At 34.5% G+C, this 14,639-nt stretch overlaps 2 protein-coding genes across 2 annotated transcripts; one reads left to right on the forward strand and one right to left on the reverse strand.

Moving 5' to 3' along the window:
- On the forward strand, positions 5,349–10,507 carry LOC105159057 (phosphoenolpyruvate carboxykinase (ATP)). Its single transcript, XM_011075991.2, has 12 exons — positions 5,349–5,781; positions 5,909–6,093; positions 6,174–6,327; positions 6,477–6,561; positions 7,933–8,033; positions 8,173–8,471; positions 8,633–8,806; positions 8,897–8,962; positions 9,128–9,306; positions 9,416–9,585; positions 9,805–9,973; positions 10,074–10,507. Exons 1-12 carry the CDS (start codon positions 5,513–5,515, stop codon positions 10,215–10,217), a joined length of 1,995 nt encoding a protein of 664 aa, XP_011074293.1. The 5' UTR covers positions 5,349–5,512; the 3' UTR covers positions 10,218–10,507.
- On the reverse strand, positions 11,249–13,804 carry LOC105159058 (ubiquitin-fold modifier-conjugating enzyme 1). Its single transcript, XM_011075992.2, has 3 exons — positions 13,356–13,804; positions 13,215–13,276; positions 11,249–11,671 (listed from the first exon to the last, which is right to left on the reverse strand). The coding sequence occupies exons 1-3, from the start codon at positions 13,686–13,688 to the stop codon at positions 11,542–11,544; spliced, it is 525 nt and encodes a 174-aa protein (XP_011074294.1). The 5' UTR covers positions 13,689–13,804; the 3' UTR covers positions 11,249–11,541.

Below are 14,639 nucleotides of genomic sequence, written 5' to 3' on the forward strand. Positions count from 1 at the left end.
TTAGGGTTTGACTTATGACAAACTACTTCCATAAATAAATAATAATTATAATAAACTCTCTCTCATTAAGTATTAATTAAACCAAGTCAAAAATCACATGGCCTGATTTGATTGCCAAAGTTTAGGTCTGACTTTGGAATAATGTGCTGTCCATTTTCAGTCTAATTTCCCCCCCTAAATTTCCGCTAAGGTCACATTATATGGATAACATTTCCGTGAAATAAGGAAACAAACTAATTATTTTAATCCCTAATAACCAAACATTTTTTCAATAAATGTCAAAATTGCCCCAAATTCGAATTTGAGCCATTTTTTATTTTTTTATAATTAAATTGAACCATATTTACTATTCAAAAAATGAGTCGATTACCGTAGTTCCATTAAACCGCATTTGAGTAGGAGATTCAATGTCGATATATATAATTGAATCTCGTGCTATTATGCAAATAAGAGGGTATTTTGGTCAACTTTTAAAATATTGAAAAGTATTTAATAAAATTTTCAGAGAACGAGCTTATAAGATCCAAAATGAGAAGTAAGAAGCTTATTTTTTAATTTTAGTTGAACTCATTTAATTTTTGCCACTTACTTACAAAATTGTCATTTTTAACATATCATAATACCCACAATTTGATTTATCTGTTAAAAACTCAAAATCTTATAAATTTTGAGAATATCTTATAAGATATTTTAAATAAATTTGATCAGATATTCTTTAAGTTTGCTTCGATAGAAGCAATAATTTCGTTATTGCATCAATAATATATCGATCAAGAATTTATAACATCATTTAACAACTTTCAAATTATAATTAATAATAAATTAACAAATCATTAAAAGACATCATTTAATAATCATAAACTTACACAAAACAATAAATTAATTACAATCCATATAAAATGAGATAAATACTGACATATTGCTTAAAATTTTCAATTTTACAATTATCGAATCATCAAATTTTAATTTTAAGTATTAAGTGTAATTGGTATTGTTATCTCGAAATATCGAAACAAAATCTTTTAGAATAGTTTTAGGTAATTATTACTCCAAATAAAAGAAATACGCCTCGACTATTCCAAGACGTGACCCTACAAAATACACCACTGTTATAACTGCACCAAGAAAATCCTGCTTATAGCCATCCGCTACTATAAGTCAGTAGGTTGTAAGAAAATGATAATTAATGTCCTAGGAATATCATGATAGCCAAAGTTGTACTCGAAATACGATGGCCAACTATTTATAAATTTTATACGATTTCACGTGAACTATATATTCTAAAATAATCATGGTGAATTCAAATATATTAGGTCTTGAATGCATCAGGATCAGACTGTAAAAGCATTGAATTAAGGAAACGAATTCAAAATTTATCTTAAAATAAACAATATTATAAGACAAACTCCATAAAATATCCCCATATCATGTCCAATACAAATAAGTTGACTTTATCAGGAGAATAATAATACTTCTTCTTGGAAAATTATGAAAAAAAAAAAAATGTATCAAACCGACTCATCATTTTAATATGGAGACTATTCTCTTTGAGTGGAGTACACAGTTTGACAGGGCATTGTGCGAGCGTAGGAATAAATCGTCAAACGGTTTTCATATTTCCGATCAGATCGTATGACGTGTTATACATTCATGTCTATATCGGCACCACCCCAACATTTTCCAACAAACACGTTTTTAATTATTAATACTAAAATAATACAATGTCTCTCCTCCAATCATTGTACGGTACAAAAAATATTTTCTAATCACTTTTTTTTATTTATTTATTTTGATTTTATTGAAAATTTATGGTTCATGTCCTCTAGATCTAATATCCACCTATTTCACCCTTTATTTGGATGGCTAAGCCCATTTTCATGTCTCAATCCACTTGCTCACCCTTCCCATACCCATTACCCGACCCAACCACTTCTACTTATATATGTAATTTTTCCATATTCCTAATTTCTACTGCTTTTGTTCCCTTCTCTCTCATTTTCTCTTCTGTCTCCTCGTCTTCTTCCCTTTTTTTGAATTCTTGCTCCGTCGTCTCTCTCTCACCAACTTAAATATCTTTTTGTTTATTTAAGGCTGTCAGTTTTTCTAGCAGGAAAGATAAAATAGACAGAATAGAAAATGCCTTCCCCCTTTCTTTGTGAACTAAGTTTTTTATGAAATTTTCGAAGTGGAATGATCTCAGTGTTTTTGAGTTATTTTTTTTGCTTTTAAGTGAGAAGCCTAAGTGGTTTTTGGTGGGTCTTTGTGATCTAGCCTTGGTAGCTGTTTGTTTTAGCAACCATGAGGGGTTTTGGGGCCAGTGATAATGTTTGGGCCTCCTCCTCGTCGGATCTGGCTCCTGTATATTCATATCTATTTATTTATTCTTTATTTATTTGTTAATTTTGTACTTATATTTGTATAAGGGTTTTCGTACCCATCATCATCTCTGTAATAGTTTGATAGGATTCATTTTGGGTTCACTACTGGTGGTTAACACCCAACAGTGGTATCAGAGCTTTTGGGTTCTGTCTCCGACACCAATAAGATCATTTTCTTTTATTTTTGCTGCGAAATATTTTTCTGTGCTAAGAAAAATAACTTACTAAAACTCTCTGGAAAATTTGATATCTTTTGGGTACTGTGGATATTTCTGTTGTGTGCGATCGGTTTCTGTTTAAAGCTTATTTCTAAAAACTTGTGATAATTTTTTTTTAAAAAATAATCTACAATATATATTTTTTCTAGATATCATTTTTTGAAAATTATTTTTTGTGATATATATTGAATTTTGCTTTGCGCATAAAAACAACTTTGTGCGAAAATTGCTTTGGCGATAAATCGCTTAGTGAAAAATAACTTAGTGTTTGATATCTATTATTTTCGAGTTCTGTAATTTTTTGTTGTGTGCAACCTTTGAAATTATTTTGCTGTGTACAATAATTTTCTGACAGTGCTTAGTGCATAAATCTACTGCTTAGTGAATCCGCTTTACTGCTTTGAAGGTTGAAACTTTTTAGGGATCTATTTTGAACTGCTTTGAGGTACTTCTACTTAAGTGCTCTTGATATTTGATAATTAGATTTGCTAAGTGCTTATTCTATTACTACTTTGAGATTATTCCTAAAATCAGACCAAATCCCTTACTGAATCCCTCACTTGCCGCCCTAGAGGCTGATGGGTTTTTGGATTGAGGTTTTACTAAGGTTCCATTAAACTGTTGATAAACTGTTATTAGTATACTCTGTTAGTTTCTGTTCTAAATCTGCTGATTATTCTATGCTCTGTGATTAATATTCTTTTGTTAATATGGCTGGTCATAATTTACAATAGTTTGATGATAAGTCTGATTTTCTATATGTCAACAAAAAACAAAGATACCTTGATTCAACAAAAAGTTTTTAAAGAAATTGATGGTAGATATCCTCAAAATATTTCTGAAAAAAAAAAAGATTAGAAAATTATGTATGCTTATTTCTCTATAATCTCAAATCTTTTTGATACAATTTTAAGAAAGTATGAAAACAAAATTTTACAAAAGATCTTTGGAATAAACTTGAAGAACTTTATATTGAAACCACTTTACCCAATAAGTTGTTTTTACTTGAGAAACTTTTTAGATACAAACTTGATTTGTCTAAAAATATTGCCAAAAATTTTGGATGATTTTACAAAATTGATTCAGGATATTAAACTAACAAGAGATAAAAATATAGATAATTATTCTCCTATAGTTCTGTTAAATGTTATTCCTAAAACTTATGGAGATATCAAAGATGCAATTGAGTATGGAAGGGATAATGTGAATTTAGAAATTGTGATTAGTGGTCTTAAAAGCAATGAAATAGATACTAAAACAAGTAAACCTAGTCAGGACCAGAATGAGGTTAATTATGTTAGGGGAACCAAGTATAGAAGTTTTAAAAATAAATATAGGAATAGAAGTTATAGTAGGTCTAAGTCTAGGGATAAGAATGATAAATTTTGGGATAGGAAATGTTATAAATGTGGTAAAAAGGAGCATTTTATTAAAGATTGTAAATTGTCAAAATGAATGTAAAAAAAAAAAATAATGCTAATCTGGTTTCTGAAGAAAATATTGGAGAAGTATTTCGAAAATTTTTATAACTTGCGTTATTATCTTTAACTTAATTTGTTTTTCCTGCACCATACTAACTCTTGTAAACAAGGAGTTTTCTCTATTTTCTTTTATAGGTACGATCTAGGCCAGGCGTTCTGACAATGATGAATGTCAGGTCCGATCTTCGGCCTGGTTCCCTTTTTTGGATCCATGGTTTAAGAAAAAGTATGTTGAAAATTTATGGTACATGTTCCTTAGCCCCAATACCCACCTATTTCACCCCTCACTTGGATGGCTAAGACCATCTCCATGTCTCAACCCACTTTCTCACCTGGCCCACACCCATTATCCGACCCGGCCACTTCTACTTACATAAGTAATTTTACCCTAATCCTAATTTCTCCTGCTTTTGCTACCTTCTCTCTCATTTCCTCTTTTGTCTCCTCGTCTTCTTCCTTCTTCCATCTTCTCAGATTCTTGCTCTGTCGTCTCCCTCTCGCACCAACTTAAATGTCTTTCTATTTATTTAAGGTTGCCAGTTTTTCTGGCAGGACAGGTAGAACGGACAAAACAGAAATTGTTTCCCCCCTTTCTTTGTGACTAAGTTATTTGTGAAATTTTCTGAACAGAATATCTCAGTGTTTTTGAGTGATTCTTTGTGGTTCTAAGTGAGAAGCCTTTAAAGGCACTACATCACTGAGTTAATCATGAATCAATCACCTGAGTTAGTGCGTATATGTAATAGGGATTGATAACTATACTTACAGTTCCTGATCTAATTTGTTTATACAAATAATATTTATTTTTTGAATAATTATATATACAACTATAAAAATCGCATATTATAACAAATCACTCCTATTTTTTTAAAAAATACATACACACCCTCTAAAAATGTCAACACCATTATATGAACTACCCTAATTTTTTTAATGTCAGGAATGATTTGTGTAATAGTTCAAATAACATACATAATTTGCATAAACAGATCATATATAAATTAAAAATATAAACATATTATCCCTGTATATTAGTTTTAATAATTTAGCTATCTAAAACTATTAAAATTTTAGTTATAATTTTTCAATTTTTAGGTATTTAAAAATATTGACTTTTTGTAATAATACTAAAAGAAATAGTTAGAAGAAATCTTATCTAAACATGCCAGCCTTAGTTGATCTACATTAATTAATCATATTAACCATGGTTACTTTACCAGAGTTCAGATATTTAACCCATTCAGCGGGTATAAATATTACTCCACAAATGCCCCATTACACCACCCCTCCATCTCCATCTCCATCTCCATCTCCATCAACAAACGTTCAAAATCACTCTGCATGGTTGAAACCCATTTTCAGACCTCCGATTTTCTTCTTCACTAGCTAGCTTTCCATTTTCATCGTCGGTTTTTTACTACAGGGAAGTTCATCAATGGCGACGGAAAATGGAGAATTCAGCTTCAACAGCAGCGTCAGAGGGCGGTTCGGGTTGCCTAAGATTCAGACGCATAAGAAAGCTGAAGATGTTGAGACCAATAAGGAAATCTGCCATGACGACAGCGCCCAGCCGGTGAAGGCTCAGACGGTCGACGAATTGCACTCCCTTCAGAAGAAGAAGTCGGCGCCCACCACCCCCCTCACGGCGACGCAAGGCCCCTTCGCCGAGGAAGATCGCCAGAAACAGCAGCTTCAGTCCATTAGGTATTTATTTCACCCCTCTTCTTTTGTGATTAAACTAATACATATGTTGTTTTGGGATCAATATTGATTGGGTGTGAACTAATGAATGAAGATATAAATCAAAATCATGTGTTTGAATTAACTGCAGTGCATCTTTGGCGTCGCTGACGCGGGAGACGGGGCCGAAGGTGGTGAAGGGAGATCCAGCGCGGACGGCGGAGACACCGCGGGTGTCGGCGGTGAGCCTCCAGCACCACCACTTCTCTCCCACTCTCAACATCAGCGACAGCGCCCTTAAGTTTACTCACATCCTTTATAATCTCTCGCCTGCTGGTAAAACCCATATTCCATTCTTCAATTTCTTCCAATAATTACTTCAATTATTTTTCAAATTGATTACAAAATATATTCAGAGCTTTACGAGCAAGCTATAAAGTATGAGAAAGGATCGTTTATCACGTCGAGTGGAGCATTGGCGACGCTTTCCGGCGCGAAAACAGGGCGTTCTCCGAGAGATAAGCGTGTTGTCAAGGATGAGACCACCGATGATGATCTTTGGTGGGGAAAGTGAGTGACGCTTTTATTTTGCTTCATTATGCGACTTTTATTGGATTTCTATTTATTGTTGAATTTGTCTTTATCAATTTGTGAGTGAAAATGTTAACTTTTACGTTAAAGTGAATGAGGTCACGAAATTTTGATGATGTGATTGATAGGGGTTCGCCAAATATTGAAATGGATGAGCATACTTTCTTGGTCAACAGAGAAAGAGCGGTGGATTACTTATGCTCCTTGGAAAAGGTATTCTGCGTCTTCTGATTATGTTAATTCTTTGGGGAAGAATGCAATTTTAGTCAGGTATCTTAGGGGAGTAGATATTTTTACCAACTGATATTTACAATATAATCTTGTAATTTTAATCTTATCAATTTTAACCCTTTTTTGAATAATTTGACTGAAGAAGCTGCATGTGACTTGACAATGACTTAATTTATTTATAATTTTATTCCTGTAACTTTGGAAATGTTAACATTTTTGGTCGATTCATATAACTGAAATTACAATTTAATTAGGATATGTGTAAGTCACAAATGACTAAAATTGCAAATTTTTCAAATTTGTTGCCAATTTCTTGTTTAGAGTTGGATATTTAAATAGTAATATTTTGTCTGTCCCAAAAAAAAAATGTCATTTTTTGGATGTCATGAAATATAAATTTATTTTTAAAAGTATCATCTCATCAAATAATTAATTGATATCACTAACTTCGATCCATATTTTTAACGGCAACAGTATAAGATTAAACCTTTCGCGTTTTCAACTTCGTCTATATCTCCGTGTTCATTTGGTGGGAACTTTGGCAAGGACTTAAAGTTTTTACTTCTTGATAAATCAAAGATCATTTATTTTGTGGTGGCTTCTACCATGTTCATGGAGATGAAATATACTTCATTCAACTTCTGTAATCATAATTTATGGGTCCCATGATTACGGCTGATTACATAAACAGTAGAATGAGGCCATAGCCATAAATAAATATCTTTACATATCTCAAATGAACAGTTGATAGAAACAGAAATGTCCTTATTTTTGTCCAATGCTAGCCACTAAACCTAGGAAGGAAAGTGGACTTTCAAATTTCTTGTTAGCTTGTAGCAATATATATGCAACTTTCATGAACAGGAAGAGAATCTGCGTTAGCTGCTTTTGTATGATATTCTAATTCCACGATCTCGATATACTGTTAAATTGATGATTATGTAAAAGAAAAACCAGTTGAGTATTCTTGCAAAGTTTAATGCTGTCTTCTGTTCACATTCTTAGTTTCAGTTAAGATAACGTATCACCACAAGTTAAGAATAAAAAAATGGTTCATTATCTTTAATCAAGGAAGTTCAGAATTAGATCCCTCAGCATTATATTTCTGCTTAATTGCATTTTTTGCCCTTGAATACCTTCAGTTGAGCCCTTTCAAGAAAGATAAAATGAACTCATAAAGGAAAAGTGATAGTATTGCCAGCATCTAATCTGCACCAGGATGGGATATGATACTTTAAAGTTTCCCATTGTACTGCTTGGTCCATCAAACACTTGCAACTTAGTTTGTGCATTTCACCATCATCGTGTATGAATTCAGAAGAAGAACATTGATTAAGGAATCCCTTGCATCAGGTTTTCGTAAACGATCAGTTCCTGAATTGGGATCCAGAGCATCGCATCAAAGTCAGGATCGTCTCTGCAAGGGCCTACCATTCTCTGTTTATGCACAACATGTGAGCAATTTAACTAACACCAACTAGTCTGAATTTTGTACATTTTTGCAAATTCTGTGATCTAGAGACTAATATTATTGTTTGCAACACATGTTGTTTGATTTACTAAATCTAAATAACTGCACTGGGTGGATTACAGGTGTATCCGACCCACTCCTGAAGAGCTGGAGAACTTCGGTACTCCAGACTTCACAATATACAACGCCGGTCAGTTTCCATGCAACCGTTACACCCATTATATGACTTCCTCTACTAGCATAGACCTGAATCTGGCTAGGAGGGAAATGGTGATCCTCGGCACCCAATATGCCGGGGAAATGAAGAAGGGCCTATTCAGTGTAATGCACTATCTCATGCCTAAGCGTCAAATCCTCTCCTTACACTCCGGCTGCAACATGGGAAAAGACGGAGATGTGGCCCTCTTCTTTGGATTATCAGGTATACCTTTGTCTGATCAGTTGTCAGATTGGAGCCGTAGCATGTTCTTTTTCCTGAATATAACTGCCCTCTTATGATTTTGACCTAGTTAAGGTAGTCTGAAATTTGTCCTGTTACTTCTGTAGATATGTTCTCATGGTGATCTGCTGTATTTATTTCAGGGACTGGTAAGACGACATTGTCTACGGATCACAACAGGTATTTGATTGGAGATGATGAGCATTGCTGGAGTGATAACGGTGTGTCAAACATTGAGGGCGGTTGCTATGCAAAGTGTGTAGACTTGTCTAGAGAGAAGGAGCCTGATATATGGAATGCAATCAAGTTTGGCACTGGTATCGGCTTAGGTTCCTTATTTTCGCAGTTTGTCTTTTCTATTTAGCTATATCAGATGACTCTTGACACACTAAATCTTGCTGCGGCAGTTCTTGAAAATGTGGTGTTTGATGAACACACACGAGAAGTGGAGTACTCCGATAAATCTGTGACAGGTAAGACTCTTGAATCCATTATGCAGATTGACAAACTACTTTTATGTCATATAACCAAATAGAGAAGTGTAAGTATTTGGTGAAGATATTGAAGTATTTGGTGAAGATATTGAACTCTGACATGTTCTAACACTTCAAGTTGTTTGGTTTTTCATTTTATTTCAGAAAACACTCGGGCTGCATATCCAATCGAGTTCATTCCAAATGCAAAGATACCATGTGTTGGTCCTCATCCCAAAAACGTCATTCTTTTGGCCTGTGATGCCTTTGGAGTGCTTCCTCCCGTCAGCAAACTCAGCTTGGCTCAGACAATGTATCACTTCATAAGCGGCTACACAGCTTTGGTAACCACAAACATGTCCACTTTCTGTGTTTCTTATACTAAATTATGGGACGAAGTCTTCTTTTAGATAGTGACACTGGTTATGCTCCTATTTCTGAGCATAAATGCAGGTAGCTGGAACAGAGGATGGTATAAAGGAGCCTACGGCAACATTTTCAGCATGCTTTGGTGCAGCATTTATTATGCTTCATCCTACCAAGTATGCAGCCATGCTGGCAGAGAAAATGCAAAAACACGGAGCGACTGGTTGGCTCGTGAACACTGGCTGGTCTGGTGGAAGGTATGAATATGAACCGTGTTAATAAATTTGCAATATATGTTCAGAAAAGTGAGCAAAAACCAAGAAGGAAAAACAAAGACACAAGAAAGTGAACAGCAATAAAGTTGATCTGTGATAGTTGGCCATATTCTAACGTTGTGTTAGGTTCCACATTCTATCAAGCCATCGCTATCGAACTTCATACAACAATACATTTGACTAAACCTGTTTTATCTGCAGCTATGGATCAGGAAGCCGTATCAAGTTAGCTTATACCAGGAAAATTATTGATGCCATACATTCAGGGACCCTCCTGGAAGCAAACTACACTAAGACAGAAATCTTTGGGCTTGAGATCCCTACCGAGATTGAGGGGGTACCTTCAGAAATACTAGATCCAGCCAATACAGTAAGTCTATTGCAACACAAAAGTGTACTTGTATCTTACTCTTCTCAAACTTAGGGAGGAGTTGTGGTCTAATAATGTATGATCTTTTCTGTTCTTCCAGTGGTCTGACAAAAATGCATACAAGGATACTCTTCTGAAGCTGGGAGGTCTTTTCAAGAAGAACTTTGAGGTATTCCTGAACTACAAGATTGGAGCAGACAACACCCTGACTGAGGAGATCCTGGAAGCTGGACCAAAATTCTAAGTTTAAATTCGCAAGTGATGAAGCATATGAGAAAAACGGAGAGAGAGTATTCTAAACATGTTTATTTTAGTTCCGTCAGTGATATCAAATGAAAGTAAATATGGATGTCATCTTACCATGAAGAATGTTGTTTGCTTGTATAGTTTTTATTAGGTCCAGTTTGGTCTTTTTAGTTTATATGTAACTGAATACATATGCCACCATGAACTAGGTACCAGATTGTCTCTGTTTGATGGGTGGGAAGTTGTCTTCTGGTTCATTTTATTGAATGATTGTTTTGCATTTTCCAACTTGACCTAGCAGACATTTTCCCTCTCGGAATCAGGGAAGGGTACTCAAGACAGACATTTTTCTTTTATTTTGCAACGATCTTGATGAATTAGTTTTGTCATCATGCATACAAACATACAGCATAATTCTTGCTTGGCCGACTTCTAATAGAATTTGCAGTGCCTTATTACAACATTTATTTGAGCGAGGACTCAGGTATCGTCATTACTTTGTTGTTGCTGCTTGATTATTTGAACATTTAGCAAAACTAAAATTAGCTGTCGAAGGTGCCAATTTGAACTCTTGATATACTTTAGATCAGCACTTGAGGTGCAGTAATCAAGGCATCATTTATTTGTAAACTTTATAGACTTAGCAGAGGCTAACTAGTGTAAAGTTTACATGTGCAAATGGCTGAAGAAAGGAAAACTTCCAGGAGGCAAAAAGGCACGAAGTCAAAATTGCAGTTAGTATATTATCAATCTGGAAAGTGTTTTGGAAGACAATTCTGTAAAGCTTCTGTCACCTTGTAACGCTATTGCTCACAGTGAGAAAATTATTCCCAGTCTTGGTCGTTCCGCTGACACTTCGGCTTGGGATGGACCTATCACCTTGAAAATTTTTCCTTCTGATGTTCCTGTGATACAGATGAACCACATTTTCTGGACGTACCTCCATTCTCGTTACGACACGAATAAATTTGTTTAGCACATTGAAAAACTAGCTTTGACTGAATGAAATATTAAATGGAGCTTCACACATCTGGAGGAGCAGGTTTTCCCCTGTATATTATTACTAGTATATAGAGAAAGAGAAACTCAAAAATATAAAAATCCTCAAACTGCTGGTGCAAAAAACTTCACCAGATTTATGTATTTTCTTTGACCAAAATATGTAAACCCTAATAAACAAAATAAAATAATTCAAAGAGAAGTATACACCGAGGAGCTCTGCTCCAAGCTAACACATAACAAGCCCTCTCAATATTCTACAACACTCGAGATGTTTCAAGTTAAACATTATTTATTATATCAGTCTAAACATGATGAGAGTACTAAGATTCATTGGACGATGCTGCATCATCTTTGTGCTTAATCATACCAGAATCGACAAGAATCGGAATTTCTGCAGCAAGCCAAGGTGCAAGGCCCAAACAAAGAGCATGTGCTATGCCAAACCTAGGACTGGTAAAACAAAAGAAAAATTAAGTTAGAATAACCATTCAAAGTATGTACTGGTAAAAGAAATATGGAGCTTTTTACTGAAAGGAGAAAGGTCAACATGCAAAGAATGCTACCACACTTTTAACTCTCTAAGATAATATAGAAGGATAACCATGAGTCTGCACACACTAGCCCCTTCGTCAAGAACAGCTTATCGAAGAAGAAATAAATTGGCTGCTTTTAATATGAAAAGTGAGATGGAAAAAGAACATTTTCTTTTCCACTTAACATTGTTATTTCTTTCAAAGTATACAAATAACAATTTGTAATTGCATCATAGTGGCATAACCAAGACGCATGTGTAGAAAAGTTACTAGCAAGTTTCTTCACAGATGAAGAATACTCTTAGCTGATACACTTTTCATTCAACTTTTTAGTTCAAGCCTTACAATGTAATAAAATGAAAAGAAAAATCAATTATTCATTTAGCATAATTACTAGGAACAGGGGAAGAGTTCCTTGAAGCATATATCAATTTCCTCATAGTTCATCAGTAGGTTGACAGGAAGGCATTTTATCAATGGGATCATCAAGTTTAGCAGCATTTCAGCAACCAGAAGGGCAAGAAGATGATTGTAGGTTGTACAGTTTTGAATGTAGGGTTATTTTCTCGTATCCATTTCATTTATTTGCTAAGGCAAACAAGTTGGCCTATGTGACTTACACTGGATTTTCCACCATAAAGTATCATGCTCTTTTACCAAACAACTTCCAGGGAACAGACACATATTCATGTCTTACACAGGTTCTCAATTCTTACTAGATCTCATCATTGCGAGAATGAGAAAAAATTACATTTTACATTTACCCAAATTGAGAAAATGAGAAGGATTACATTATGCATCTGCATGTACCATGTCCAACCAAAGTAATATAGCTTGGCTGCGTAGAATGGGCACAGTAGATAAAATATCAATCAACACACAGTTCTTTGACAGTCTAAAAGCCCCTAGAGTTCGTCATAATTCTTGACAATCTAAGTAGAATATAGGATACAAAACCCTCCCACATGAGAAAACACCTTACACCTACCACCACCCCGGAACTAACACCAGCCAAACTGGCACCACATTCGGTGATGCCAATGTCAACAAGAAAAACAATCAACAACCAGGGAGAAAGCGATCAAATTATTCTTGTTTGCCTGAAGCTGTAATCAAATGGGGGCAATAGATAACCAAATAAAGATTAATGAAAAAGAGCATGCTACAATCTCTCCCAAGGGGCATATTTGCAACCCACGTCAATTTCTCAAAGTTGCAAGTACCAAGCTCCAAGATCACCACGGAAGCACACTTCTCCGTCCATTTCCAATAAATCAGCAAGTCATCAAAAACCCACCAAAGAGTATATAGTCTAGTCTTCCTACAAAAAACTAATGACCTAGATCTTCTGATCGTCATTCACAAAAACAAAGAAATGAAAAATGGCATTACACAGTGAGACTATTCACTGGAATTTGAATCCGCAACTAAATTAAAAGAAGAAACAAATAGAACATTACCAATTTTTTGCCCACAGCGGCTTGAAATGCACTGTCAAACATATCTTCCCTCCTCTATACATCTAAAAAACAAATAAATTAAACAAAATCATAAACCCATTCCACAAAAATTCAAATCAGCAGTTAATGAAACAAACAAACCTTTTGCGTCTTTCCATCGAGCTGTGGCAACTCAAGCTCCGGTGCCGTAGCAGGATAAGTAACGGGAATATCGAACTGCAAATCGAACTCGTATTTCAGCAAATTGTGAACATACCAACATTTGCCAGTCCATCGTGTCCCCTCCGGATTAGCGGCGGAGATCCGAAACCAGTCGTTGTCGTTGGACTTGTTCATGGAGGTATAGGCGATCAGCGCTTTGTATTCTTCCTTCAGGCGTTGCGTCCACGCGCCACCATCGCGCGGCCCCGCTTTCACCGACAGCAAAGGGATTTGGGTTAGAGTCGACTTCGTCGTCGGGTCCCAGCCCTCCATGATCCTACCCGGAAACCCGACTTCACGAACAGGGGTTGGGGGTGGACGAATTTCAGCAGGGAAAGTTGCGTTGGTTGTACGAACTTATTTATTTATCAATATACGGCTAATACTAACACCATCCTTTCCCATACATAATATATATTGGATAAATTACAACGCGCTCCCTCAAAATTTATTATAATTATAATTATTTATTTATTATTTAAATAATTTTTTAACTATTAACAATAATTTAATGAATATCCACAATTCATTATAAGGGATTATTTACTAGAAAATCAATAAATGTAATGAACATCTATAATTTTTTAAGTAAAGATAAAGTTATAATTATGATAAATTTTAAATAAATATTTAATATATTTATATATATATATTTGAGCATGACCGCAACAAAATAGCAAATAGACATTAATTACAAGGGACCAAACAATCAAAATGCTTCACCCCTTGAAACTCAAATACTATGTTTGGTTTCATTTATAACTTGTTTTGATGTGTTTTGTGGAGATAGAGAGAGAAAAACAAAGATAAATAAATATGTGTTAGAGATTGTGTGTATGTTTCAATTTATTTTTGGAGATAATATAAAATAAGTATGGTATGTTTGATGTTGTTTAGTATGAAACAAAAACTACTGTTCATTGTCAAATCATGTCTCTTTTATATATATTTATATATATGTATGAGTATGTATATAATTTTTTTAGTTGTAGGGCCTATAATTAGTGTAAACTTATTTTGACAAAAAACAAATGAATCACTGTTGCAAAACATCTCAAAACAACACCAAAACGTCCAAAACAAATCAAGGCAAACATTGTCCATATTTTAGCCCATCTCGAAGATGAAGTAAAATTGAAACAAAACATTATGAAAATGTCTAATTTCATATACACTTGGACAAAGAAAAATATAAAATATTGGATAAGACAATAATCAGCCTTG

This window comes from Sesamum indicum, linkage group LG3, assembly GCF_000512975.1.
Source record: "Sesamum indicum cultivar Zhongzhi No. 13 linkage group LG3, S_indicum_v1.0, whole genome shotgun sequence".
In the NCBI taxonomy this organism is placed as follows: Eukaryota; Viridiplantae; Streptophyta; class Magnoliopsida; order Lamiales; family Pedaliaceae; genus Sesamum; species Sesamum indicum.

What these genes read in the sequence shown, in the direction of transcription:
- LOC105159057 (XM_011075991.2), top strand. Translation starts at nt 5,513, where the DNA reads ATGGCGACGGAAAATGGAGAATTCAGCTTCAACAGCAGCGTCAGAGGG. An exon ending in GATGATCTTTGGTGGGGAAA is followed by an intron (nt 6,328 to 6,476) that starts GTGAGTGACGCT and finishes TGTGATTGATAG; the next exon opens with GGGTTCGCCAAATATTGAAA. An exon ending in TCTCTGTTTATGCACAACAT is followed by an intron (nt 8,034 to 8,172) that starts GTGAGCAATTTA and finishes GGTGGATTACAG; the next exon opens with GTGTATCCGACCCACTCCTG.
- LOC105159058 (XM_011075992.2), bottom strand. Translation starts at nt 13,688, where the DNA reads ATGGAGGGCTGGGACCCGACGACGAAGTCGACTCTAACCCAAATCCCT. An exon ending in TCGATGGAAAGACGCAAAAG is followed by an intron (nt 13,277 to 13,355) that starts GTTTGTTTGTTT and finishes TTTGTTTTTTAG; the next exon opens with ATGTATAGAGGAGGGAAGAT. An exon ending in CCGCTGTGGGCAAAAAATTG is followed by an intron (nt 11,672 to 13,214) that starts GTAATGTTCTAT and finishes TTGTTTTACCAG; the next exon opens with TCCTAGGTTTGGCATAGCAC.